Consider the following 27,410-nt stretch of genomic DNA (forward strand, 5'->3'; position numbering starts at 1 on the left):
AAGATACCTATATAGGCATATACGCACATTAGTTTGTCGCATATTGTGTGTCAGTTATCAGTTAACACCAATATTGATTCTTATGAATTCACACAAACACGAGTGTATAAAATCTGAGCATTTTCACTATATTTTTCGTAACATGCATTGCGTACTGTTCGTTGATTTGAGTTTGTTAAATTTGTATCTTTTAAGTTTTTACTAAAAATTTAATAAAAAATACAAAAATATTAAAATTGACTTCTAATAAAAATTATTAGATATTTAAAAAAAAATTGTTTACCTTGGACTTAATCTACTACCTTTTTTTCCCCGGGACCCAACTTACCTACTACCTTTTTTCCCCGTGACCCAACTTACCTACTGCCTTTATTTTCCCGGGACCCAATTTACCTAGAAAAGATTATATAGGACCCAATTTACCAACTCCCACTGTTAGATATATTACGCTGTGATACTAATCAACCTTCTTCTCCTAAATATAAATGAACCTATCTTTATATATAATAAGCAGTAACACCTTTTACTTCTTGATGATGTAATTCAAAAATATATCTTCTGATAGTTATATTGTGCCAAAAATGTAATGCGTTATCTCATTAGATCATAAATTGACTAGGAAGTTAGTTGATTTTATTGTTATTTTTTTATGATTTAAAATTATGAGCAATAGACAAGGTCATATTTCACTCTGTCTGAGTATAAAAAAATCATTAACTTCGACTTTTTGTCCACTTTTTAATAAAATATTTAAAGCTCAAAAGATTGTAAGTTAGCTTTTTTGACGATTTTTTTTTTTTTTGTTTACATTTTATTGGGCTCTTATAAATGTGAATTAAAAAAGTCTCATAAAGTATCTGATCAAACTATATATTTGACAAAAGTATATTTAAATAAAGTGGTTTTCAATATTCTTATTAATTATGTATTACACAGTACACAGAAAAAACTGAAAAACAACTTGAAAACAGTGGTAAGTTTAATACAGTTCATATTTAAGTTTATTCATGTTACCTTCAAGTATTAGGTCTAATAAACCTTATTTATTGATGTTTTCAAATTTAAAGTATGCTCGTTGTTTTTCTAATCAAATATTTCGGTTTTATATTATTTTTGATAAAATTAATAACTAATTTTGTTTTACAACCCTTAATAATTAAATAAATTCCTTTATAAATGTTATAATTAAATTACAATTATATAGGATAAGATTAAAAATGATGTATACTACGCTGACCTTCACTCAAAATCACTTTTGTATTTAATGATTCATTATTACATTCAAACTTACACAAATTACTGACATATCCGTATTATAGTGACCTATTCATAAAAAAATAGCATTACGTTTACTGTAGACATCCTGTCCGGGCAACAAGGACAAATACACAGTCTAAGAATCATTTTGTCCTATATTCTTTCAATAGAAAAACGACTTACAGCTATTGCTGGTAATTTTACACTGAAAAAATAACTCAGTTTTTGTCAGTCACAGAAATCAATTTGTATACATTGTTTAATAATGATTTATTTATGATAACAACTCATGACTAGTAAATATTTTTGATCAATATTAACCTATCTTATAATTTAGCTTTTTTTTTACTTCGATTTTGTTGTGTGAAATTAAAAATAACAAGTAACTATTCATACCAACATTTAAAAACAAATCGAAAATTAATTACTGGAAAAATTCAATAAAATGTAAAATGTTTGATGAATTCAATCAATTTTCCTTCGTATAATTTAGTTAAAAAGAAAATATGACTCAGACATTTTCTTGTGATAATTAATGTATTTAATTTAAAAGTAGAAATCGTAACATAACATTGAATTTCAAATTTTAGATCTTCATAATGAACTGCATATCATGACAGGTTTGTGTACGATATATTTAGAGTTATTGGTTAAGCTGCCATTAGACTTTTAACTTTATAATTGTAAAAAAAAAAAAATCTATCGCAACTAAATTATTTATTGTTATCTACTATAAATTTAATAAAACATATATATTTGTAGAAATGTACTTCTTATAGTTTCAAATTATAAGTTTGAAGTTTATGCATTTAAAAATATAATTAAAAATATAATGACTCTTAACAATAATAATTGTTATTTATTAACTATAAAAAATAGCAATTACTTCAGGGTTTTTTTTCAAAGAATAAAACCTGTACATGTGTAATGATAGGATAATTGAGTAATTAAACCATTAACTTAATTTTATTAATTAAAAAGATTACAGTGTATGTTACCTTTATAATTTTCCGACGACCTAATTTCTCTGTAACAAATGATTATGAACATTTATAAAAAGGGGTAAAAAAAAAAGAATTATGAAAACAATTACCAATAAATGTTTTATAAACATAAAAAATAAATATTTTTGGAAATCTTAAAATTTACCATACAAAAAAATCTTTTGAGTAAGTTTTGTAATCATTAAGCAATTTCAATCTTATTACACGATATATAAGGAATATTTTATAAGTTAAGAATTTATATGCATTTATAATTGTTGTATACAAACGTGCACTAAAAAATATCAAATTATGTAAGAAAAGGTTACAAATTATACAGGATAAAATGTATTATATCTTTTCATTGTATTTCGTAAATTTTATATAGTATATCTATGTAGTATAAAAATATATTAGTTGATTTTTGTTTAATAAAAGTTCAATAAACTAAGAATACATTTAATTTTAATTATTTATACGTTTTGAATTATACATTGTAAAAACCAAGTAAAAATTACAACGAATGAAGTAAAAACCCATAAGTTACCAAAATGTGTTCCATTCTGTATAAATATGGTGGTAATTAGTAAAAATGTACTTGTAGAATGAAAAACTACGTTGAACATCAATATTCATTATTAGTGCGTGTTTTAATCATTTAGAAAAAACAAATCGTTGAAATAAATACTTACATTTTAAAGTATTTTTGAAATTTCTTTTAAACCATTAACCCTTTATTTGTATAAAATCATTAGTGCATTTATTTTAACTGTTATAAATATTTGCTCTAGTAAGAAGTACATTTAAAAAAAACACTTTCGCTTGTTATAAAATATTCTATGACTCTACAAGTGATAAGTTAGAAATTTCAAGCTTTTTGATATTTAAAATGATACAAGAAAATTTTTTAAATGTTAGTTCTCAATTATAAAAAAAATAAGCAAACTATGCAAAAATGTACAAAACTAACATCGGGATATGTGAAAATATTTATACAAAATGTTTGTTATTTGATCAATCAAGTAATGACTTATGGATACTCATTGGTTGCATATATTTGATGTATAAAACAACACAATAAAAATGAAATTCTCTTATAATAATTATATTATTATTATATTATTATTGTATGAAATTTTCGGGTTAAAAACCATCCTACTTAATATACGTTCGTAATAAAATGTATAATTTAATTTGATAGAAAAATTGGATACCTACTTGGTGTATTTTAAATACCCGTGTCCGATAATTTTTTTTAATGCATATACATATATCAATTTACTATGAAATAAGTTACAAAATAATTTTATAATTGTCATTTACAATTATTATATCCTTGAGAAATTGTACCATTTCATATGAATTAAATATTTTTGTAAGTTGGGTCATATTTGTTATTATTATAGTACATAAACAAATGCATCTGCTGCATGTCCTTCTGTCGGTTAAAAACATTTATTATTTACAGTATTGTATTTTTTTTTAACGCTGTCCTTCCTTAACTCCACAAAGATCGAAATCTAAATCATTTCCTAATCCATGATAAGAATCAGATATCATACTTATTATTATTATTATATTTCTGTTAAATCCTTGATAAATCCCAACAATTTCAATTCAAAAAAATTTCGTTTCAATGTCTTTTAATATTTTTTTTTTTAGTTTTCCTAATGCTTTAGTAACATCATTCGATTTTACCAGCATTATGTTCACAGTATTAAATTAAAAGGTTATTTTAGTATTATTTGTCAATATCGCCGTCGTGGACTTAATTACTAATGAGTATCTCAATCGATGCTTGATAATGTTTGCAGATACTAATTAGATGACCTCTTAAACGTGTCTATTAACACAATATAAACTTCGAACGCTATATACACTCTTTAATAACTTCAATAATATTTTACTAATATGATCTTCAATTATATTTTATTAGAGGATTTATAAGAAAGAAAAATTTTTTTGGTAGTTAAGGTAGTGTACCGAATAAAAAATGAGGAAATACACACAATAAGTATATCTTAATGTATTATCTATTCTTAATACATTTCAACTGTAATTTCAATTTTATGGAATATTTTATTATTTATTCGGTTGATCTGTGAATCAGTGAATGTTGTTATACAATATGTGCTCAATATTTATTACATTTTACCGTTGTTGGCAAATTTGTCTAGACATGACCGATTATCTGAAGGTTATTATGAATTGTGTACATACTTATATAGTTACAATTTAAAATTTTAAATGTCATCATATAGTTTACAATTAAAATGAAATAAAAGGACACATTATGACATTTTAAGGGATCCTATAAACCAGGGGTTACGAGCATGTGGCACGCATACTTAAAATGGCAAGGATACATGAAAAATTAAAAAGATGATTAAGTTTTATTATATTTTCATCCACAAAACGTTATTATTGTAAGCTATTATACTTATTTGGTATCAAATCAACTAAACGAAATTATTTTAATGAATAACAAACTGTAAATCTTTTAGATTACAAAAGTATTTGGTTTTTTTAACTTAATTTATATTTTTGTGATATTTTTGTAGATAAAATGCCTCAAAATTTATTATTTTCAAGTATTTTTAAAATTTCCATGAAACACCAAGATAATATTGTTCTTTATAAAAATATTAAATACGTATTTCTTTTAATAAAAAAAACTGTTTGTGGTTTTAAGAGTTCAAAATTAACTCGAAGTATTTGTCTTGTACTGTTTTTATTTTTTTTTACAAATATTTATAGTTAATTGTTTTTACTAATAATTACGATTTCGCATTAATTCTACTTTAAAATCATATTACATGCAGAATTTAATAATATAAATTTAATTTTTAATATTTTGTATTTCCTCGGTGATTCTTTGATAAAATTTAATTTTTTTGTAAATTTGTTGCACTTTATATATTTTCTTAGAAGTTTATTTGTAATCATTTTCTTCAAGTTTAATTTATAAATTTATGATACAATATAGTATTGAAATCGATGGAAATGGTATTATCGTGGTTTACAATAATTTATATCGATTTGTCTTCTAATACAAATCTATATTATTATTATTTGGATTTTCTGTTTGATATTATTGTGTTTTTGTTTTATTATTTTACTGTGTTGAAGTGTGAGAGACTTGTACAAAAATAGTTAGATAAATATGGTTTTTGTAAATATTTATTTTGATAACTTGTTTAGTACAATAAATGAAATGGCATTTTAAGACTTTTTATTCATTTTGAACGTAAATTTATTTATTCTACGACACATTAAGTTTATCAATCATAAAATAATTGTATTATTTTAAAACCTACATATCGTTTTGACTTTCACTCAAAACCATTTTTCGGATGCAATGATTCATCTCTGATTCCAAATGTTTCATAAATTACGACATAAAATTTTGAATTACGTATCATTCTACATCCGTTATCAGTATCCTGTTCAAGGAGTTGAACGCCACGGGATAAGCACCCGGTGCACTAATATATGAGACCTACGGATACCGCAGAACCCGTTTCATTTACTTACTATTATTATTACAACATGGGAGTGCAAATACGTCTCAAACGAATCGCTAGTTTAAAATCTTGGTTTTCAGTATATCGTTGCTCGTCTCGAAGCAGATATGCAAGATAACCAAAAACGTTAACACTATTATTGAAATAAATAAATGTGTAGTAGAAATAGTTCAACATTTTGCAATAGAACCGCAACACTTGTACTTCGCAGAGTATTGAGAAACAGGTCAATCCGTATCTACGCTTTCGTAATCTTCGTTCAAATTAAAAAAATTGTTAGTAATAACGCTTGTGAAACGTTACCACTAGGTTCGAGACGTTCGTTCGTCTATCACGATGCATGTAAAATACAAAAAAAAAAAAAATAATAAAAGAACGGATGAAAGAATAAAAATATTCGTCCGCACGTAACACCTAATGTTTTGAATCCGAAGCGCGAACAGCTAACACGTGTACGAATGTGTCTTCCTGCGAATGAACGGTTACGGATATGAATCCTGCGCACGTGGTGCGGTACACACGGTCGATCCGGAACGGCGAAGACGGTTCGCGCTTTTAAAAGATGCGTACGTATTTCAGCCGAAGGTTGTGGCGGACGTGCACGCATTGTTAGCTGACACGTGTAAAAATGTATTACGATAACTATTGTTGCGTTACCGCGGTAAGAGTTGCGGCCCGAAATCGTTTCCCATTCGTTTGGATTAATGAATACGTCGTGGGCAGAGCCGCGTTTAACGGGTGTGTGTGTGTGTGTGTGTGTGTGTGGGTGGGGAGCAAGGGAGGTAGGGAGGGGGCGATTGCCCCGGGACGGCAAATTTTTGAGGATCAACACGAAAACGAAAAATACATAGTTATAATTTTTCTCGGTGCAACTGCGGTACGTATGATTTTTTGTTTATTTCGAACTGTAATTTTCGCGGCACATCGCCCATTCGCCCCCCGGGGCGGCTGCGTAGCTCGACGCTGCGGCACCGGTCGCGCGGGCACGTGAATAGCAATGGTTCTTCACACGACGGTTTTTCCGTCGCCGACGTGCGCCGCGCGCGCGGTTTGCGCGTGCGCGACGATGCCCGGTGATTATTATTGGTCGTCGCCGTCGTGACCGTCGTGATCGCACGGGGATCGGTGCGTACGCGATTCAAAGACCGCGGTGTAAAGGGAAAGGGAGAGAGCTTCGACGACCGTGAACGCGATGAGCGGATCCGCGGCACCCGGCAAACGGACGGACGGCGTGCAGTCATTGTTCGGTGCCCGTTGGCTCTGTCCGCACTGTCCTGGAGATAAAACGAACATCCGCGGTCCACAGGCAGCTAGTTACGTGCATCACACGTGAGCGCGCCGGCCACTTCTCGTTCCGTTTCTGTGCGTACGAACCGCGCGGCAAGCACACGCCGGTAGCATCGAATCAACGTTTTTTTTGCCGAGAGCGTCGCCGTACAATATCCGTATACTTGCACCGCCGCCCTACGACCGCGGTATACGACCGATTCGCCTGTTCCCGTCACTTGCGCCCAGTGTGTTAACAGCTTATCGGTTTAACCGTCCGGCATGCCGACGTGAGTTGATCTTAACGCGTACGCGATCGCACGCGCGCGACAATTGTGTCGACGAACGTGGGGGGGTTTTTTTTTTGTTTTTTCCTCCCCCCCCCCCCCCCCCCCCCCCCCCCCCCCCGCCCCCCACGGTTCTATACGATATTATTTGGTTGTAACGAAACCGTTCTTGTAATATGTTTTCCTTGCGACACGCGTTTTTATATTTCCTCGATCCTCGACGAGAGTAAATATAAAAAAAAAAAAATCGGTACAAATCGTATTAAATATCGGGAGAAAAAAAACATGTTTGTATGTTGGTAAATTAAAATGTTGAAATCATGTTTTTAGGTAAAATTTTAAAGCTCAAATATTTCTTTAACGTTTGCTATTTCTTATTGTTCGATTTTAAAACGTTATGCAAATCTTCGAATTCTTGTACCAGTTGTCTATAAACAACTATTTGGTTTTATCTTATTCATTTTAAACAGTAACGGTTTGCATAATATGGAACACAAACATGATACACAAAATTACTCATGAATTATATTAGGTGCAATAATGAAATACAACGACGTATACGTTTGAATAATAACACTTTCAATTCTTTACTATGTTACTATTTGCGTTCACCTGAGCTCCTTTTGTAAATACAAAAAATTATGTTTTATTAATTCCTACATTATTTTATCCACGTATTATTTGTGTTCTCTATGAACAGTAATATACAAACTTAGATATATAATGAAGGAAAGTAGTATTCTAGCAGTTTGCCTTGTAATATAAAATGAATCTTACACCGAACCGTTGCTGTTCATTGATAAATAAATTATTACAATTATACATCAAAGCCAACATTTGATTATTAAGCTTTTCGATTAATCAGATTGTTTTTTTATTGCAGATCACTGTGTTGATAATGTTACATGGATAAATCGAGCTGCTGTTATACATAATAATCTACATACTCGTACTCCGTTTGCTTTGCGAAAGACGCCGTGATAAACTGAAAACATTATCAAACGCAAAATGAATCAAAATCAGCGAAATTATTACAAAAAAAACATAGTAGCTCTGAATTTGACCGCGGCGTTGATAAAGAAAAACCCAGAGGACGACACTGACGACGAAGTGAAATGGCCCTGTCTCGAGACGACCAGCGCCAAAGATTCCTCCACGGAAACTTCTTCCACTACCTCCAGGGACGCAACGTCCAACGCTTCCGATCAAAAGAGGAAACCGTATTGCACTATAGGTATGGGTCTCACTAAATTGACAGTCGATTTTAGTAAATCAATTATTTGCATGCAGTTTTTTTGCCGTCCGTTTACGTTTTGCACGTTCCGTAATATTCCGGAAAATTATTGCACTATTTTCGTGCGGATCGATTAACGCATGTCGTATGTAGCGCGTGAGAAATACGAATGGTAGGCATTGTCCGTTGCATCGGACGTTTACGAAAATAAAATGTACGGTGTGCGATATCATTGCCGAAGACGTTGATACAAACTTAAAATGTAATAGGAATATAAAAAAAATATATCACAACTTTTTTTTCTGCAACTAAAACGAAAACCATTTCAATCAATATGTTAATGGTTATCTTAAATGAAAGTTTAACGCGTGTTGTACACCAGTAATTAGGTGTGTTTCAATATCTTAATTCCAAATATTTTTTCGGCGAATAATAAAGTACTTAATTAAAAATGTACAAACTCATAACTAATGTATATGGATTTTGAAATATCATTTTACCTATTTTTTCATGATAAATGTAATTATTTCATATAAAAATTGGTCTTTTAAAGACATAGGAATACAATATTATTTTTAAACACTTATCTATAATAAGTGTTTGTAGTTACATGTTTTATAACGACAACTAATAGACCTTAAATACTTGTAGTGAATAACTACAACAGCATAAAGTTTAAATTTCACTTTTCCCCAAGGTTTTATGGTTTTCTTCAAACGAAGTATAAATTAAAAAAAAACCACAAATGATAAAATTATGGTTTGAAAAAATTTGTTTTAACCTGAATCTGACGTCATATGCACTCATTTACTAGAATGAAAAAAAAATCCGGTATATTAATAAGTGATTGATAAACTAGGAGAATTTCAATGATTTTTTAATTAAAATAATATTAAATGATAGTTGTATTTTTATGTAATCAAGCTTTTCTCATTACTGCAAATATATTCTTTTATTTTTAGGTTTTTTATTTCTATCAAATTACCAATTGTTTAATTTTTATAGCTTATGTAACACTTTAGTTTTGTACATTTTATGGATCTTACGATATTTTTTTTTACTTCAAGTAAAAATAAATAAGTTCATGGACATTCATATTCAATTGCATGTTCTTTTCACAATTCACCGTTTTAAACCCATAATATTTTACTATTTTCAATAACAATAATTAATTCTAGTGGAAAGGTCATCGGCAGATGGCGAAAACATCAAACATTAAGTAACGTCTGCAGATAGAGATAATAACATTTCACGTATTGATTCACGTACGTTAATCATATACTATTTTGCATTTCACATTTTGCTAAAAACTATACTAATATGTACAACAAGCGATAAGATTTTTCACCGATCGTAAAGAAGTAGTAGTCAGCCTTGGTAATCGGTTTATTTCAAGCGTCGCTTGTGCAATAGAAATTGGAACTAAATCAACCTTGCATCCCACCGGTTCCCAAACAAGCCAAATTATCTATTAAAACTTGTTTATTATTTCGTTGAAGTACTATTATAAGCACATGGGGGTTGCAAGAAAGACAAACACCTTAGTAGTTATCAAACTTAACCGTGAATGTATGCTTAGAAGCTATTGGCTTATCGTATCAACATTTTTATATTTGCAATTTTTGAACGGATTATATGCTGCACATGAACTACTCCGAAATATTTTATGGTCATGATTAATCGCGTACAAATTTCGAATACGACGACATAATTACGTGTTGTTTCTAAATTCTTTCTAAATCTTTTTAAATTCGTTACACCTTTTTACATACATACAAATTATAACCATGTTGAAAATCAGTAAACATTTTTGTAACTAAAAATTATGCAACGACTGTAAATTGTATAGTGTTATCTTTTGTGAGACTATTAACTACCTACTAACCATTCGACAGTGGAATCAAATGAGGGTTTTTCCTTACGGTTTGTCGTTCCAACCAGTTTAATTGTGTTTAAATATTATATTTCGTTCATTTCTTGTATTCGAAACACGAAATCCTTAGATAATTGTTCTAAATGTGTACGGATCCACACCAAATGGTCTTGAGATTATGTATTTTAAAGAACAATAAAAACAACGGAACAGCGTCTGTACAACGAAAAACATCGTGTTTCAATTAACAACAAAAGATAATAAAAATCATAAAAATGTCTAAAGTAAACTTAGATATTCTAAAATACAACATGAAATCTCACTAAAAATAAATATGACTAACATATAAGTATACTCACATAGGTACTATTTAAATGATCCAAATGTAGGTTTACAGTAAAATAAATATTGACGTTTTCTCTTTATTATCGATGCTGGAAAACAATAATTTGAATGTTGATATTGAACTACGAGTAAACTTCGGAAAAATAAATATATAGATATAATAAGTAGGATAAACATGAATAATATGCGTTGAGAAAGTCAGAATTCTAAGTAGATTATAAGTGCAGTTGTGTTTCGTGTAAAAAACATGTCATAGTGGCTTATATTAACTATTCGGTAAATTTGTTCAACCATTACGTAAACATTTTACGCAACATTTTATAATGTTTGAATCAATATCAAGGCCAATAACACGAATCTAGTAATGGTAACGACAGAAATAAAAATTCGAAGATGCACCAACAATCGTAGCGTTATATTTTATTTAGTCTAAGGAATTGTATGGTTTATTTTTTCACGACTAGATTTTAAAAAACGAACACGTACATTTTGCATATACGTCGTAGGCCCGTTGTATTGCGAATCTTCCACTGAACAATAATCGAAAAATTGTTGTAAATTACAAATATACAAACATAATATTTTATGCATAGAGTTGAACAATAATTATTATTATCTTTACTCATAATCAATTAGTTAGAGACGATCGAATTTTAATAATTATAGCCCGTCTCTAATTTCTTTTTATGGGGTATGCCAACTGTTAATTATATTATACTTGATCAGTTTGTTGAACTCTAACGGATAAATTATAAATTTAACGGTGGGCGTAGGAATTTCGTTGATCTTTTGTTCAAAAGATCTTTGTCACTGTTAACTTGGTATACACATGTATATAGTTCGACGATTTATTTATTCGGTTGTGTTCAAACATAAACCGTTAACATTAAATACACCGCAAAACACAAAACAAATGACCCTATTGTTTTCACATCTACTAACATATAAGACATAAATGTATGAAAATTATTTATTCAGCTTAATTTATACTCGTCCCAACGAATACATTTGTTTTTCGTAGTATACACGTAGTGACATACACATATGTAAACTTTTAAATTCTGTCATGGTGTAAAACACACAGCAAATATGAAAAATATATTTTTGATAAAATGTTTGAAATGTAAACCAATCGTTGAAATATTATGTGCTGGTTGATAAAATGGGTTTGAAATAATAGCCAACATGACGTATGTGCATAGAATAAGGATTTATATTAAAATATCAATGATTGGTTTAACGTATAGGTTTACAGTACAATAATTCTATTCACAAAAATTACGCATCTTGTCTACATAAAACGTTCTGTTATTAAATAATGTCGTACTACGATGACTTTTGAAAATTCGTCTTTCGCACGTGTCCGTATCAAATATTCAAACGTATTTTATACTTCCCGTTGCGTGTCCGGGTGCTCTTGGGTCATCATAAACTTAATGGATTTAATAAAGATCGACGGTACCTACGTACGTCAAACATAACCGATATTCCAGGATATGACGTCGGTCGCTTTTGAGGTTTTAGAATCGTCCAACGCTGCCAGAATTCGCTCGTAGACTATCGTCATCATGTTCACATGTTAATTCACTTGTCTATCTTATCACGTCGTGTCCAAACCGACTCGAATTTCAATGGGTTCTCACAGCGTGTACTTGTGTCGACGGCCGAGTTTACGGATCTATTCATCGAATACGTCAATAGGATCCTTTGTAGCGCGGTTACACGCCATGAATCCTTAATTCGTCTGCCGGTCCGCCGTAGCGTATAACAGTTGACCAACTGTTGACCTTGGGGAAATCCGTGGACAAATAATGACATTAATATTTCAATGTTACCGCTGGTCGTCGCTTTCAAAGAAGTCGATATCAATTCAATCGTCCAGTCAACAAGTTCTATGCAGATTTCAGCGATAGCTAATCGGAACTCACTGCTACGTATCAAGTAGGCGAAATTTTTCTATTAACCACACTCCGCACGGATCGCTCAGACGTCATATCGGCAACACACCATTAATGTTATTTACATAATATTTTGAATTGACTACCTAAATGAAATGTAAACGGTACATAATGTTGTGTAGTGCAATATCGTCCGTCCCATCAAATATTCGAGGTAATTAATCATGTATGAATCTTTAAACGTCATACACACTCAATATATTATGTACACATATGTTTACGATCTTTTCGTACGTGTGTGTGTTTACTAAAGTTATTCCCTTGGTTAAATATTGTTCTTTACTATTGCGTCTACAACTAATGTAATAATGAAAATTAGCCGGAAATAAGTCATAAGGATAATAAACATATTACATGTTTACGATCGGTGTAAATTAAAACACAAATGGGTGCCACCAAAAGTTCCTTTTATCATAAATATACAAAGAATCGGATTTTTTTTTATCCAGAAATGTGGGAAACTTTTCCGTGGAAAAATGTAAACGTTGAAAAAAAGTTTTCAAAACAAGTTGTTTATCATTCGAGCCATGTGATTTATACGAAATAATACGTTCAACAGAGTTCGACTAAACATTTTATTTCCTACGTAATATGATAAATAATGGTTAGGTTAGGTAATAATAGCTAAACATTTTTTAAAATACCGGTCGTTGATTCGATCGGGTACATGAGGCGTACATGAAACTAAACGATGCCGCGGACTTGCGTTGAAGAAAAATCACGATCGACACTAATATGTAATTGACGTTGAATCGATATTTTTTCTCACGGAAATACATTAATATATAGCTACGATGGTATACGCGCACAGCGTTCGAAGAAGGTTAAATTCACTGCAATACGTATGTACCATTAAATTAATTCGAACGCAATTTCATGAAACGCACGCACGCACGCAATAAACTTTCAGCAGCTGTAACGTATGTACGCAGAAGGTTACAACGAAACGAGCGCAATAATTTCTAAAAATTTTTTACTTAATATTTTTCTTTTATCAGTGCATGATATATTGTACTGTCGCAAAACGTAATTTTTTACATTTCATAATAATAACGTTTTTCAAACTTCCTAACAAAAATGTTTCATAATTTATAACCACGCCAAAGCGTTAAGGCAATTTATTTTTTCTCGGGTTATATCCTTCTCGGGAATCATTATGTTAATACAGTTGTAATGATATTATTATTACAGGCATTTTGTAGAAATTCTTGGTTGTTTTTTCCATATTATGATAGTAAATTTACTGTTTATATTTTAAAAATATTTCATAAACCGAACACGACATTTTACGCATTACACTCGACGTTTTACCGTACCACCAAAATGTTCAAATGTCTTACCTCGTTTTTTTCTTCGTTTTATGCATTGTTATTGTTGAAAAACGCGTCGTACTGATAATACATCTCCGGTACAGCTATACTATTATTATTATTATTATTTTAACCACTGAGAGAGATTCCAATTGTGATTTTCCTGTTGCACCATAGTATTATAAATCGTTCGTCGTTGCACTACTGTGATTGTTATTTATTTCGTCCCATGGTCGCTATCCTCGGACGCAGGGACGGCGCGAAGGGGTGGGCTATAGGGGCAATTGCCCGGGGCCACGCGACTTAAATTACAATTAAGGCCCCGCAGTTCTGATTTAACTGAACTTAAAATATTTTATTAATAAATATTATAAGACCCAACGTTTATTTTGCTCAGGGCCTCGCAAACTCTAGCACCGTCACTGCTCGAACGTGATAGCAGGTAAAAGACTATCGCACAAAATACGTCCACCGCACGACAAGGCTGCGCACGGCGATGAATCGACAACACGCGGGATTCCGATTTCGTATTCAACCGGACCGATACCATTTTTCGCGCCATAATTATATACATCCTTAACACGGTTTTGCGTACCTGGTTTTTGGTCCGGTAGCGGTGATTTATTTCGGTTGTTCGCAAGAACGGCACACGGAGACACATTAAAAATCCATACGGTCACGTCCTTGTTGGTCGGCGGGCGCGCACAGGTGTCATGCGAGCACAATGCGTGCTCAAGATACGACGCGATAAAATAGTAACAATAATAATAACAATAAATATTTGAATTGATCGTTTTTCTTCCTCCGATTCTGGTGGTGTACGCACAACAATGTTATTGTATGTAATCGATTGTAATCGTGATCCGCGTGCGCGTGTATATCTCGTTAAAAACGATGACCGAAATTCAGTACCGAAAGCACCTGAAATTCCGCTCAAACCAAAGCGGTAGCGGAGGCGGTAACTTCGGCGGTATTAAATAAAAAGAATAGTTAGAATATTAAATACCGCTTGTACTATCTAACCGAAGCGAAATATTTCGGCGAGCATAAGTCGAGACATTATGTTATACATGCACGCGTGTACACACCTATCTTAGTTATTATTAATATTATTATTTTCAAGTACACGAATGGCGAATCAATTATTTTATTTTTAAATTTTAACTTTACCATGGATATATTACAGAAATTCAAGTTCGTATGAAAACTATTACTGTTAGCAGCTGTAATAAACGTCGAAGAACAAGAAAAGTACCTTAGGGTCATATTACATTAACTGCAACTGTTTTTATACACGGTTTGGGCCGTTAAATTAACAATTAATAAAACATCATGTAATATTTGATTTTTATACGTAAAAGACAAAAATGGATTCATTAAATACCATAAAAGGAAGTTCAGGCGAAATGCCTCAGTTACGTAATGATGCAAAACGTTAAAGTAATAAAATGTCGATATGTGTACATAGTTGGGAATTCACAGCTGATCATCACAGCGGTAAGCGAAAAATAAAAATATCACCCTCGATCTTGCGGTATTAATTTCGAGATGGTAAGTGCACCGATTGTAAAACGTATGAATATTAATTTTCGCTACCATCCGGGGCAGATTTGCATTGGACGGGCGATGTGGCGATCGCCCCCCTGGAATTTTTTTTTTGCTACATATTCATTTGATATTTTCCATATTGGTACGAAATCATATAGATTTGGATAATAAGTATTTATAAATGTTTACTATCCAATGCTATTTAGTATATCTTTGTGAGCTAGGTAGCAGTAGTGTTTTACAATAATAATAATGTTCCTATTCACACTCTTCCTCTAAAAAAAAAAAAAAAAAACTTCAGATCCGATTCACATGTTATGTGTGCACGAACCGCGATCGGCTTGAAATATATATAGTTCCGATCGTGAACAACGCCGACATCCACGTCCGCGAGAGGTTAAGGCCGATTTTTCCGCGCGCGCACAAAGGTGTACGAAGTGTACGTAATTCTTGAGGATCCGCACGTGATACGCCGTGTCCGTGACCTTCACACTTTGACCGCAGATGGCCGGCGGCGTCGGACGGACGAAAATCCCATTCGTATTGTAATTGCGCGTGTTACGATCATTATTATAAATTACGGACGGAACGACTGAGCCCGCGCGCGCCCGACCATCACGGTCAATGGCAACGGCAAACAAACCGTTTGAATAGCTGTCGCGTCCGTCATCGATGTCATACAACGCGCGAAAGCTATAGAGCACGCGGTGTAACACATCCGATGTTGGTCGCAACAGTGGCGTATTCGACTTAATTTTATGGAAGAAGGATGTGAAGGGATTTAAAGGGGGGGATGTGGTGGCACGAGCGTTATACACTAGTTAAGTGCAATATTTATTTTTTGTACATATGCTTATATTCTTGAATACATATCTATTGGTCCATTTTATGCTTGCATCTTCTACGCATTGCACATATTGAGAAAGGTAAATAAAGTACAATACTTTAAATGTAATATTTTCTTAACATAAATTTATAATATATACAAATAACTTAGGCGATGGGGGGGGGCGATCGCCCCCATATCCCCCCCTCAAATACGCCACTGGGTCGCGGTATATTTTAACGTTAATGTTGAGCGGACTACTCGCATTGTTGGTCGTGGTCTGGGCGATTTTCGGACCGATCGATCGTCGGTTGTCAGTGTTCACCGTACAATAGTGAGCGAAAATCGTACCTGCAAAAAAAAAAATCGATTTCCGCCGCTTTCTATAGTCATATTGTTCCGCGGAAATCTGAGCGGGGCAAGGTTTAGGAGATAATGGCTTTTCGACTTATAGCTGTACAAACAATTTCATTCTCGCACTCCCAGACATTTCGATATATCCGTGACGACAACAGACACCGATTAGACAAAATTTGTTCGATAACGGGCAAGGCAGTGCCTTCTATCGGAGTTACGTTTCATAACTATCATTTATGCAGGGGTGCAATTTCAATGAAAAAACTGGGGGTGCAGAAGCCCTTCTATCTTTTTCATGTTCCATAATGGTTATAGACACCCACAAACCGTACAATTCAACAGTTACTAAAATATTTGGTAAATATATGAATATTTCTAAATTTAAATTGTTCACTTTAATTTTATATTTTTATTACGCATATAACGAATTACCTGTCTGTAAACACAAATGTTTTATCACATGATCACTTTTAGATTCTGACTGAAACGAAGAATATTATGGTTTTATAATGATGTTTATATTTTATTTAACACTTTTTCGGATAGAAATACTGGCCTAAAAGTTTTTTCTAGAACTTTTTTAGATTTTAAATTGGCATGCGGTGATACTTTAGATAGGTAATTTTTTAAAACCATAATAGTTTTTCTACATATTATTATTTTCGTATCGAAATATTTTTGTACTGTATAAAAATTTATATATTTATACAAAAAAACTCAAAAATTATTATGTTTTTCTATACATAGTGAGTAATGAGTATTTAAATATAAATTAATATTAACACATTTGGGGGTGCTAATTTCAAAAATGGGGGTGCTAAGCACACCCAAGCCCCCCAAATTGCGCCTATGCATTTATGTGTTCCCGAATGAACTGGTGAATATGTGTACCTATTATAAAATCAATGATATTAAATACACATACGCGAAACTGCGATAGGAATACGAATATCTCTTCCCTTGACCGACTGATTAACCGGTCGACTAAAAGGCCGTAAATCTACACTAATTATACAAATGAATCGTTATCGCGCATACAAATCCGACGTCCGTATGTTCATCAGCCTTGGATTTACACGTTCAAGATGAACACTATGATGGCAGTAAGATACATTTTATGAACTTTGATGATATTTTTATAGTTTATCTTTTGACATAGTACCTACAGTCTCGTAGACTACCAGCTGCATGCAGATAAAACTACAAGAGAACGACCAGGGATTTATATGATTTCGTGACTATCGCATGTTGATTGAGATATACCCCGGCAAACGTGTACTGCTTATTAGTTTAATGGCCGAAACAATGTACGATATTAAACATCGATAACGATTAATATTCAATTCAGATTTGTTGTATGTGTCACACATGCGATGTGTAATTACAATGACATTAAATTTGTTCGTACACAATCGTGTGGCGTGAAGAGGAAAAAAAAATCGATTCATTCATAATAAATGAAGTAGGCAACTAATTAATATTTATTTATTTGTTTTTTTATCCATTTTTACGCAGCTTATCACACCGTTCCTGTTTCATTGATATTACAATTGTTCCTTGTCGCTCTAATCTCATTAGTAGTAGATATCTCGTCTCCGTCTTAACGATCTCCGTAGGTGATAATAATTTAGTTTTCGAGGTGTACAAATACGATTTCATCAACGGCGACGGATCTCGATAATGATCCTGCACAAATATCCTATTAAAATCGGCCTCCGTAGCGGTGTTGGGCAATCGTGGCGCGAATTAGATGAAATGCAATACAGCGGTCAATTAGTCCATCGTTGGGTTCGCTCGCGGGGGTGGGGGCCGTTGCAGTCGTTGCGCAATTTTCTTCGGAGCGTTTTAATGTCCATCGTAATTTGCAAATGAAACGCTCTTTTTACAATTCGTACGCGCTCGTACGGATCGCACACGGACGACACGACACGCGCGGACGCGCGATATTTTGGATCGGCACCACCGTAATAACGCTATACGTGGTGTTTATGCAATCGTTTACTCTGCTCGTATAAATGCGTTAATTGCCACACAATGACTTGACTTCGATCTTGATATTCTTTAATTTCACCACTGCCCCATGTACGAACATACATGTATGTACGCGCTCGTCTTTGTACACATGAATCGTCTTGCAAACCAATTAGTCGTCGTGTTTGCAGACAGTCTCGATCAAAGTCAATCGTTTCGACTGAGGACAATATGATTTAAATTACGACTCTGAAAAAAAAAAAACGCAAGTTAAGTGTTTATCGTTTACACTGAGCTCCTCGTATTCAAAGCGGTTACTTCCATTGTTTACAATGACTACGTCAATTCCATTCATCTAAAAAAAAATAATCACTTATAATTTTCTATTAAACAACATTATATTATTCTACGTAACTCACGAATTTCCGTTGTAAAAATATAACATAAATCTTCCTCCCAAGAGGAATAGTTTATACCAAAATCAATTGGGTATATCAATTACGTAACGTTTCGAATAATAATTAAAATTAATAATAAATATTAACATGTCATCATAGGTGTACTATTAAAGTAAATATTTCTCATTAATAATTATATACAATCAAAATTAATCATATAATTCATTTTTAAGTAAAACATAATTAGTATAGGTACATTTATGTATTTTTATGCGATATTTAACTATAGATATTTTAATAATATTTTTACACGAACATTGCTATACCGTATCGTATTCTTTATATATTTCTTGAAAATCAAAAAATTAGAAATTCGGATTTCTAGCATGGTTGAATAAGTGCGCTTGTATTTTTTACCTACTTACTCGACTTCGATAAATATTTCCGCATAGATTTCACAAAGTTTTAAATATCAAAATTAAACTCGTTTATAATCTTATCCTCTAACCTTTATGTTGTCTTGAGTTTTTGAATGAATAAAATCTAGTCAGTCCTGATATTTTAAAAATGCACGTGTTACAACAGCAGTTATACATAAATTTAAAATACATCTCAAAATCGGATTCATGCCTATATAGATACATTCTAAACATTAGGACCACCCGGAGCTAACGAATTATAGGTAATAAAAATAAATAATGCATTATATTATATTCAACAACTAATATAAGCTTTCTACGTTTTACTTAACCGACGCGTTTTATTTCCCAGCACGCTTACAGGTTACGGAAATGATTTTATTCGAGGCCTAAGGTCAATGCGTAAATAATAATTACGTCAAAACGTTACTGGACAATTTAATTTCTTATACACTTGCCGAAACCAAAGACTTCCAATTTATAAATACTAATATTGACTAAGATTTATTATTATTATTTGTGATGTTACTAAAAAGGATGCATATCGAAAAACATTAAGCGAAATATATTTTACATTTAGGAGGTCAACAGTCGGTAATTTAATAAAACTCATATCTCTAGCATTAATCTTATTAATTAATCATATAGAGTATAATATTCGCACGACCTCCAATGCTCGGTGTATTTTATTATTAATATTATTATTTTTTAACGATGATCTAATATTTGATTTTAATGGAGAAGTATAAGAATTTTTATACAATAACAAAAAAAAATTAATCCACAATAGATCATACTATTTTGCATTACAACACTTCAATCATGTAGTATTAGATTTTAAATGAATTCGAAGAATACGTTTTAATTTTTTTATGAACTCATTAATTTGCATCACTAATATATCCAAATTCTGTTGTAAATTTATCTAAACAATGATATTTAATAACAAATAAAAATTTCTTTTTATTGAAAATATGTCTTACTATCGAAATACATTAAAGTGAGCTTACTATGGGAATTTATTAGAAGTTGAACTTTTGATTTATTTTATTGAATTTGCTACGCTAATTATTCATATGGGACAATTTATTAAACATAAAAACCCATTAATTTATTATACATTTCTGCTCTTACTACAGCCAATAGGATAAAATTTAAAAAATCGTCAGTGGGGTATTATTGATTGATTATCATTTCTCCGAAAAAATGTTGCCATCCTAATTCTACTTTTTTTATGTGTGCCAAAAAAATTAATATTTCAATAACCTATTTTCGAGTGAAATGGAAACGATTTAATCTTAGTGGGCAAGTTGAAACTGAAATTTAGGAACTTTCCATCTAAGAATTAAAATATACTCCAGAGGCATAATCTTAGAATAGATTTTTGACATTTAAACATTTCAAACGATAATATGTTAATAAACGAGTTGTTAACGTTCCATCCTAATACCTACGAACATGACTATGAATGCAGACATGCAGCATAATATTCGAGTTTCATTGGTTTTTGTACGTGCCACGAGTGTCTATGCGGTGGAGCTGCAACATACGCTCCGTGGGTTGGCCTTGACTCTTTATGCATGTGCATCGTAAAGAGCAGTATTATAACGTTGCAATGCTTTGTGTTCCAGACACTTCTAATTATTTTTAGATCAATTTTGTAATGTTTTAAGCGATTTTAAACGTTTTTAATTTAATTTGAAAATTATTAAAATAATAATACAAAAACAATCGTACAACAATATTTCATTACCTATTATTATTCTGTTTTTCTAATCAATAATAATACTACAGGTATTTGCGGAGAAATTATCACTTAATGGAAATAAGTATTTCGCTGAATGTAAATATACCCATAGTGGTTAATCTATATATTTGTGTTAATATTTTATGAAATATATATTAATTATACTATATTATACGTATAGGTAATACTTTTTAAACGCGTAATCCGTTCGAGTACTGATAATTCTTGAAAATAGTGTGTGAAAATATACGCCTTCGTTATTAGTTATTTATATTTATGTGTATTTAATTAAAATATATTTTTGTGTGAGGTCGAATATTAAACTAATTAGTAATGCGGGAAATATAATCATCGCAATCACGATGTCCTTTTACTTCTAAGATTAGTAAACCTGCATACATACGATAGTGCACTTACATACTTTGTACAACATACTGCGTGTCACATTAAATGTAAGTATAACACTCGATAGTAAAATTTTCTTATATTGCTCGATAAATTTGAATTTCACAACAATTTTGAAAAGAAACAGTGATATTATATTACTATTATATTATATAATCTCATCGATTGAATGTTCTTCGTCCAACAGTTTCTTCGATTTTCAAATAACGAAAAAAAAAACACAGTTGAAAAAATGTTTTCCGTTAAACATAATGTATTCATGTTCTATACTTATTCGGTTTATTCCGATAAATAAACCTATATTGTAAAACGAAGCACAAGGCGTTTGTTATTTAGGGCCTTATAGATGCAACGGAATATTCACGTACGATTAAAAATGGCTGAACAAAAGAAATAAAATGTTTTTTTTTCTAAATAAACTTTTTTAGAAAGTTATATATTTGACAAGCTAATACAAAAATATATTTTTACAAATTCTTAACCGCATAATACATTTAAAGGCTTAATTTGAGAAAAGCAAGATTAATTTTCAAAAAATACACTACTGTATATATGTACGTGCAATACTTTTTAATTTAGTATTTTTTATCAAATCATTGAAATATATATAAATACAATAGATCTGATGTGTTTTCACAATAGCGTAAAAAAATTGAGTAAATTTAATTTAATACAAAATTGTGAAAATAGGTCAAGGTGTAAATTTTCAATTTTAAATTGTAAATATATACCTATATTTCAACATTAAAAATGTGTGTTCGTAATTCAAAATTTAAATAACTTTGGACGGTCGAATAAACATTGCATTATTACGAGGAATAGGAAAATAATTATGTCGATATTTTGCCAGGCTCGCAACGGACCGCGAAATATATTTTTTATCCTTTTGTCTATTTTCGTTTTTTTTTTTTAGTCGAGTCCAAAACAAACTCGATCGTTTATGTTTCCACAAATAACGTAGTGGTTTTGCACTGGTCCAACTGCATATTCAAAGAAAGTGTCACCGGTTTTGTACGGGCAGAAAAAGTAATTCACCTTGATTTAGGTCCGTGCACCGTCGTATGTGTTATTTCGTTATTAGATCATATGGGTTAAGGGCAATCAAATCCAGATGAACACATTACGACGCGACGAACACTTTATGTAACAACAATAAAACAAAATTACATTTTCTTTGAAAACAAATACATGGCACTCCATTATGGTATAACACATATTAATTTAACCCGAATTTAAAAAATAATCAAAACAATTGAAAAAAATCCATGTTTGCAATTAAGTCGTGAGGAATTAAAGAATATTTTACCTTTCAAAAAAAAAAAAAAAAAACAAATAATAAGAATGGTTTTAACATTTCATTGAACTTATACGTTCATATCGTTAATATCATCTTCGACGATATTACCATAAAATAATTTAATATAATTGACATTCACCTCTAATTGCCAATCGTAAGCATTAGAACCAAGTACACTTTTAGCTTGCACTTCAACTAAAATATTCGTGTAAATTACAAAAAAAAATAAAAAATAAAAAATACATGTATCTGTTTATTTTTGAACAAATTAATTGGTTAGGTAATATTCATTCTTAGGCTAAATTCAACAGTTTTTTTTTTTTTTAATGTAAAATGTGATAATCTGTCGTTTGACTGACAAGATTGAATAATTTAACAAAGAAGATAATTCTAATTTCATGTCTACTTAATGTATTTAAATGTATAATACGATTTGTTATAATGCGTCTGTTGCATTTTCTCAGGAATGTTTAATAAACTTTTTTTTCCGTATTACCAAATATATTTTTTTTAGAATCAGTGTACATTATTCAAGTTTGCTGACATCATTATAAAACAAACTATTTTAATAACAGTTATAGACTCACTTACCTATAACCAACAAAGTTACCAAATTTTAAAATGAATAGTATAATAATTTTGTAAAAAAAATAAAACTAACTATTAAAACTCAACGCTAAATTATTCATGAATTTTAATAACTTAAATTAATTATTAGATTCCCATGCATTCAAGGGACTACCTATTCATTTTTTATAAAACTCTAAGTTTCAATACTCAAATTTTTATCTGCTCTTCTAAATTCAAGTTATTGCATAACTTGCCTTTATTACCGATACAATGATCATATTTATTTTTTTTTTTTTGTTTTGAACAATAATTTTAACATTAGAAGCTATTAATAAAGTAAAATGTTTCGACGGTCGAGTATGGTTGATTTTATTTTCGCCAAAGTAAGGATTAAATGTTGTGGCTTAAATGATTTTCAAAGTATAAATACATTTTTCAGAAAAGTTTTGTTATGATAATAATTTAAAATATTTGCCTAACTGCAAGTAAAAAAATTATTACGCCCATATTTTTGAGTTATATATTCTTGAGTTCATATTCATGATGTTATGGTCGACTGAATCAAGAGCTTTTTTAAATCTTTATAAATTGCGTCAACATAATCATTTAATTTTCGATTAAATGTCGATTAAATATGAGTAGTATGTTATTAAATTTGTTTCAGTTAATATCGATTTAAGAAAACCGTGTTACACTTTAACTACAGTGTGTTTAAAATATAATTTTGGTTCAATAAGTTTTTCTAGAACTTTAGATGATTTGCTTAGTATGTGCTTAATATGGGACGATAATTGTTAACCTCAAATTTTTTATCGGATTTCCGTAAAGAGATTATAAAACTAGATTTCAATTTACTGGGGAAGACTCCAGAATTTAAAAATAAAGTGAATAAATAGTGGATCCTGGTAGTAAATGAGTATCAACACATATGTAAAAATAATAAGTTATCAAAATATAACTAAAGGTATATCAGAATTCAGTTTTTGCGGTATTACGTTAAAGTTTATGATAAAATGTATTAAAATAAAATGTTTAGTATTATTATAATATTAAGGCATCGTTGGTTTTTTTATATTTATTATTTTTATTATTTTTTTTATTTTATTTTTATTTTTTTTTTTTTAAGGGTTGTCTATTTAACATTGATTTACACAATAATATGAAATTAAATTTATATATATATATATATAAATAATATATAAATTAACTTACAAAATACAAATAATGTATCATACAGTTTGTTAGATTTTCAAAACTGTATTTAATTATAAGATTTTAATATTTTTCATACACCATAAAATATAAGCCGTTTATATAATAAAATAATCTTAAATTTGTGGACAAAATTCACGTAAATTAATGCAAAAGTTAAAAATACGTATTTATTTATTTCAATAACATTACTTCAGAATATATTATTTACAAATGACAATATATTTTAGAATTGATTGCGTATAAAATATATTTTCAAAGTGCATAGTTACAATAAGTTAGCTAAAATGATTAACTATGAGCCGATTTTCCTGCATAAATATGTTTACTAATATGTACTTTATTTTATTGAGTTTTATTATAAAGTATTTAGTTTTTATAATCAATATTTTGTTTTTAAGTTTTTCGTAAGACTTGTAAAAAAAATGTTCAGTTAAACGAGTTAGATCATAAAATTGTAAATTTATAATTTTATTAAAGTAATTACCTACATCCGGATTTCAGACTTATTATTTGGATTGCGTTGACCGCATGAATAAATACAATCTGAAAAATTCTAATAACATGAGATGCACAATTTGACCTTACTATTTCTCGCAAATATATTCATATCAATAAATGAATGACAGTTGTTTACACTAACTTTATTCCAAATTTCAGATAGCTAATGATAATGATTCTAGTACTATTAAATAAAAAATAGATTGATTAATAAATCTTTAATTTTTTTTTTTTTTTTTTTTTTTTTAATTGATTTTATAAGACTACGATTTCCAGTATCTGAATTCACGCTGCTATTATTAACAATAGAACGGCTTATCTGTGTATTATCATATCAAAGATTATAATCTTAGCTATCAAACAAAAGTCGCATAAAAATAAATCATTTTCCTTTGGAGCGAGTGGATAATACTTTTGAGAATCTATAATAAGAAAATCCGTTAACCTTTTTATATGAAATACAGAACAATTTAAGAAAGTTCTTAAACGGATTTTAAGGAAAGCTATTGTTTATTTTTCGTTAAGATTCAACTTATTTTTAAATATTCCTTAACGTCACCGTTCTTATTTTACATTGAACTTTTACTCAGTTATTTTTTAAGAACGATCTGAATGTAATTCATGCAAAATCGATGAATCTAGGGAATAATTAAAATATTCATTCTTTTTATATACCAAAAATGTAACTAAAAATACTATGTTTATAAGAAACACATTCTATTATACTAGGCTCAACATTTAAAAATTATTATTTACTGCGATCGGGTGTGGATGTTCGTTCATCCATTTGGATTTTCGCCTAGAGGCCTCATGTAAAAAATAATTTAAATTATTCGATATTAGATGCAAAACCCAATTAAGATTAACACGCACATACTTGTAAAAAGTTTTATCATATTTATTTCGAATTATATTTCTTTATTCACGTAGTTCGACAAAATTTCAAACCAGTTTAATTTATTTGGAAGCCTATTATTATTATTTATTTATTTTCATTTAAAATATATATTATATACAGGATATTTATAATATAATATACATGATAATAGTATAGCTAACTACAGCAAACTTGTCAATAATCAATAACATAATTGTTTGTAATGTTTTTTTGCCGAATCATTTAGGAGTGTCAGCATTATTGTTAGAATAACTATATTTGCTACATTACTTGCAATTGCAAAACCATTTTGAAACGAAATTACAACACGTATTTACCACAGTATTCACCACAATACTTATAGTTATCTTATCTTTTCCATCCAGGGGAAAGTCTCAACACAATATTACACTATGAAATTAAAACGTACGATTGATTTTGAAAATTATATATAGGTATACATTTCTACAGATTATATTTTATGTACCTATTTGATTATAACATATTTTGAAACGTTTGAAAAATCTAATTAAACAAGTTTTTTAACGGTTACACATCTTATTTGTAAAAATAATAATTAGGCCCATAAAATATAAATCAGGATAAAATATAATATATTACCTATTAAGCAACAAACGATAATTACATAGAAAGGTATATAGTTGTTAAAAATACTAATAAAATATTTACTTTCGAGAAAACACGACAAATATATTATGAATATTAGAAACATTGTCCTCGCGATCAATTATTATTGCTATGTTTTACTAGATCTACCTATTGTGCTTTTGAAATCGGTTATAATGTGAGAAGAAAAAAATTTTACCCCCCTAAAAACCCTTTAATGATCTGTCTAATATTCATCGAAGTTGATTTAAAAGAACTTTATATTTTTTCTCTTCCTCGTTTTGAATTACTTACTTAATATTTTTACAGTTAAAGGTGTCAAATTGAATGACCTTTAGCTCAACAAACAATGAAAAAACTATGAATATATATATATATAAATTGTTTTGAACAATAACACCTACATATAAATTCGTGATTAATTGTTATCCGGTAAAGCACATCTTACTGACATGTTCCTTAAATACAGCCTTGTAATGGACACTACTATTTGGAACACATTGTAGGGCTAATATTAATGATAATAGTTACCTGTGTAGTAATTTAATTGGAAATCACTGCGTTTCTCATGTATATAACTTTTTTTTAAATAATATAACTTACGACATCTTATTTCTA

General features: G+C 30.3%; 1 protein-coding gene across 1 annotated transcript in view; it reads left to right on the forward strand.

The window, feature by feature from the left end:
* Positions 1-6,987: 6,987 nt before the first annotated feature.
* The window catches only part of LOC112682389 (scavenger receptor class B member 1-like), a 37,351-nt gene continuing 16,928 nt past the window's right edge, over positions 6,988-27,410 (forward strand). Inside the window, exons 1-2 of the mRNA XM_025552978.1 lie at positions 6,988-7,320; positions 8,201-8,551. Coding sequence (XP_025408763.1) covers positions 8,326-8,551 — 226 coding nt within the window. The 5' untranslated portion in view covers positions 6,988-7,320; positions 8,201-8,325. The remainder of the gene's footprint in view (positions 7,321-8,200; positions 8,552-27,410) is intronic.

This window comes from Sipha flava, unplaced genomic scaffold, assembly GCF_003268045.1.
Source record: "Sipha flava isolate LNK unplaced genomic scaffold, YSA_version1 103_pilon_pilon, whole genome shotgun sequence".
NCBI lineage: Eukaryota > Metazoa > Arthropoda > Insecta > Hemiptera > Aphididae > Sipha > Sipha flava.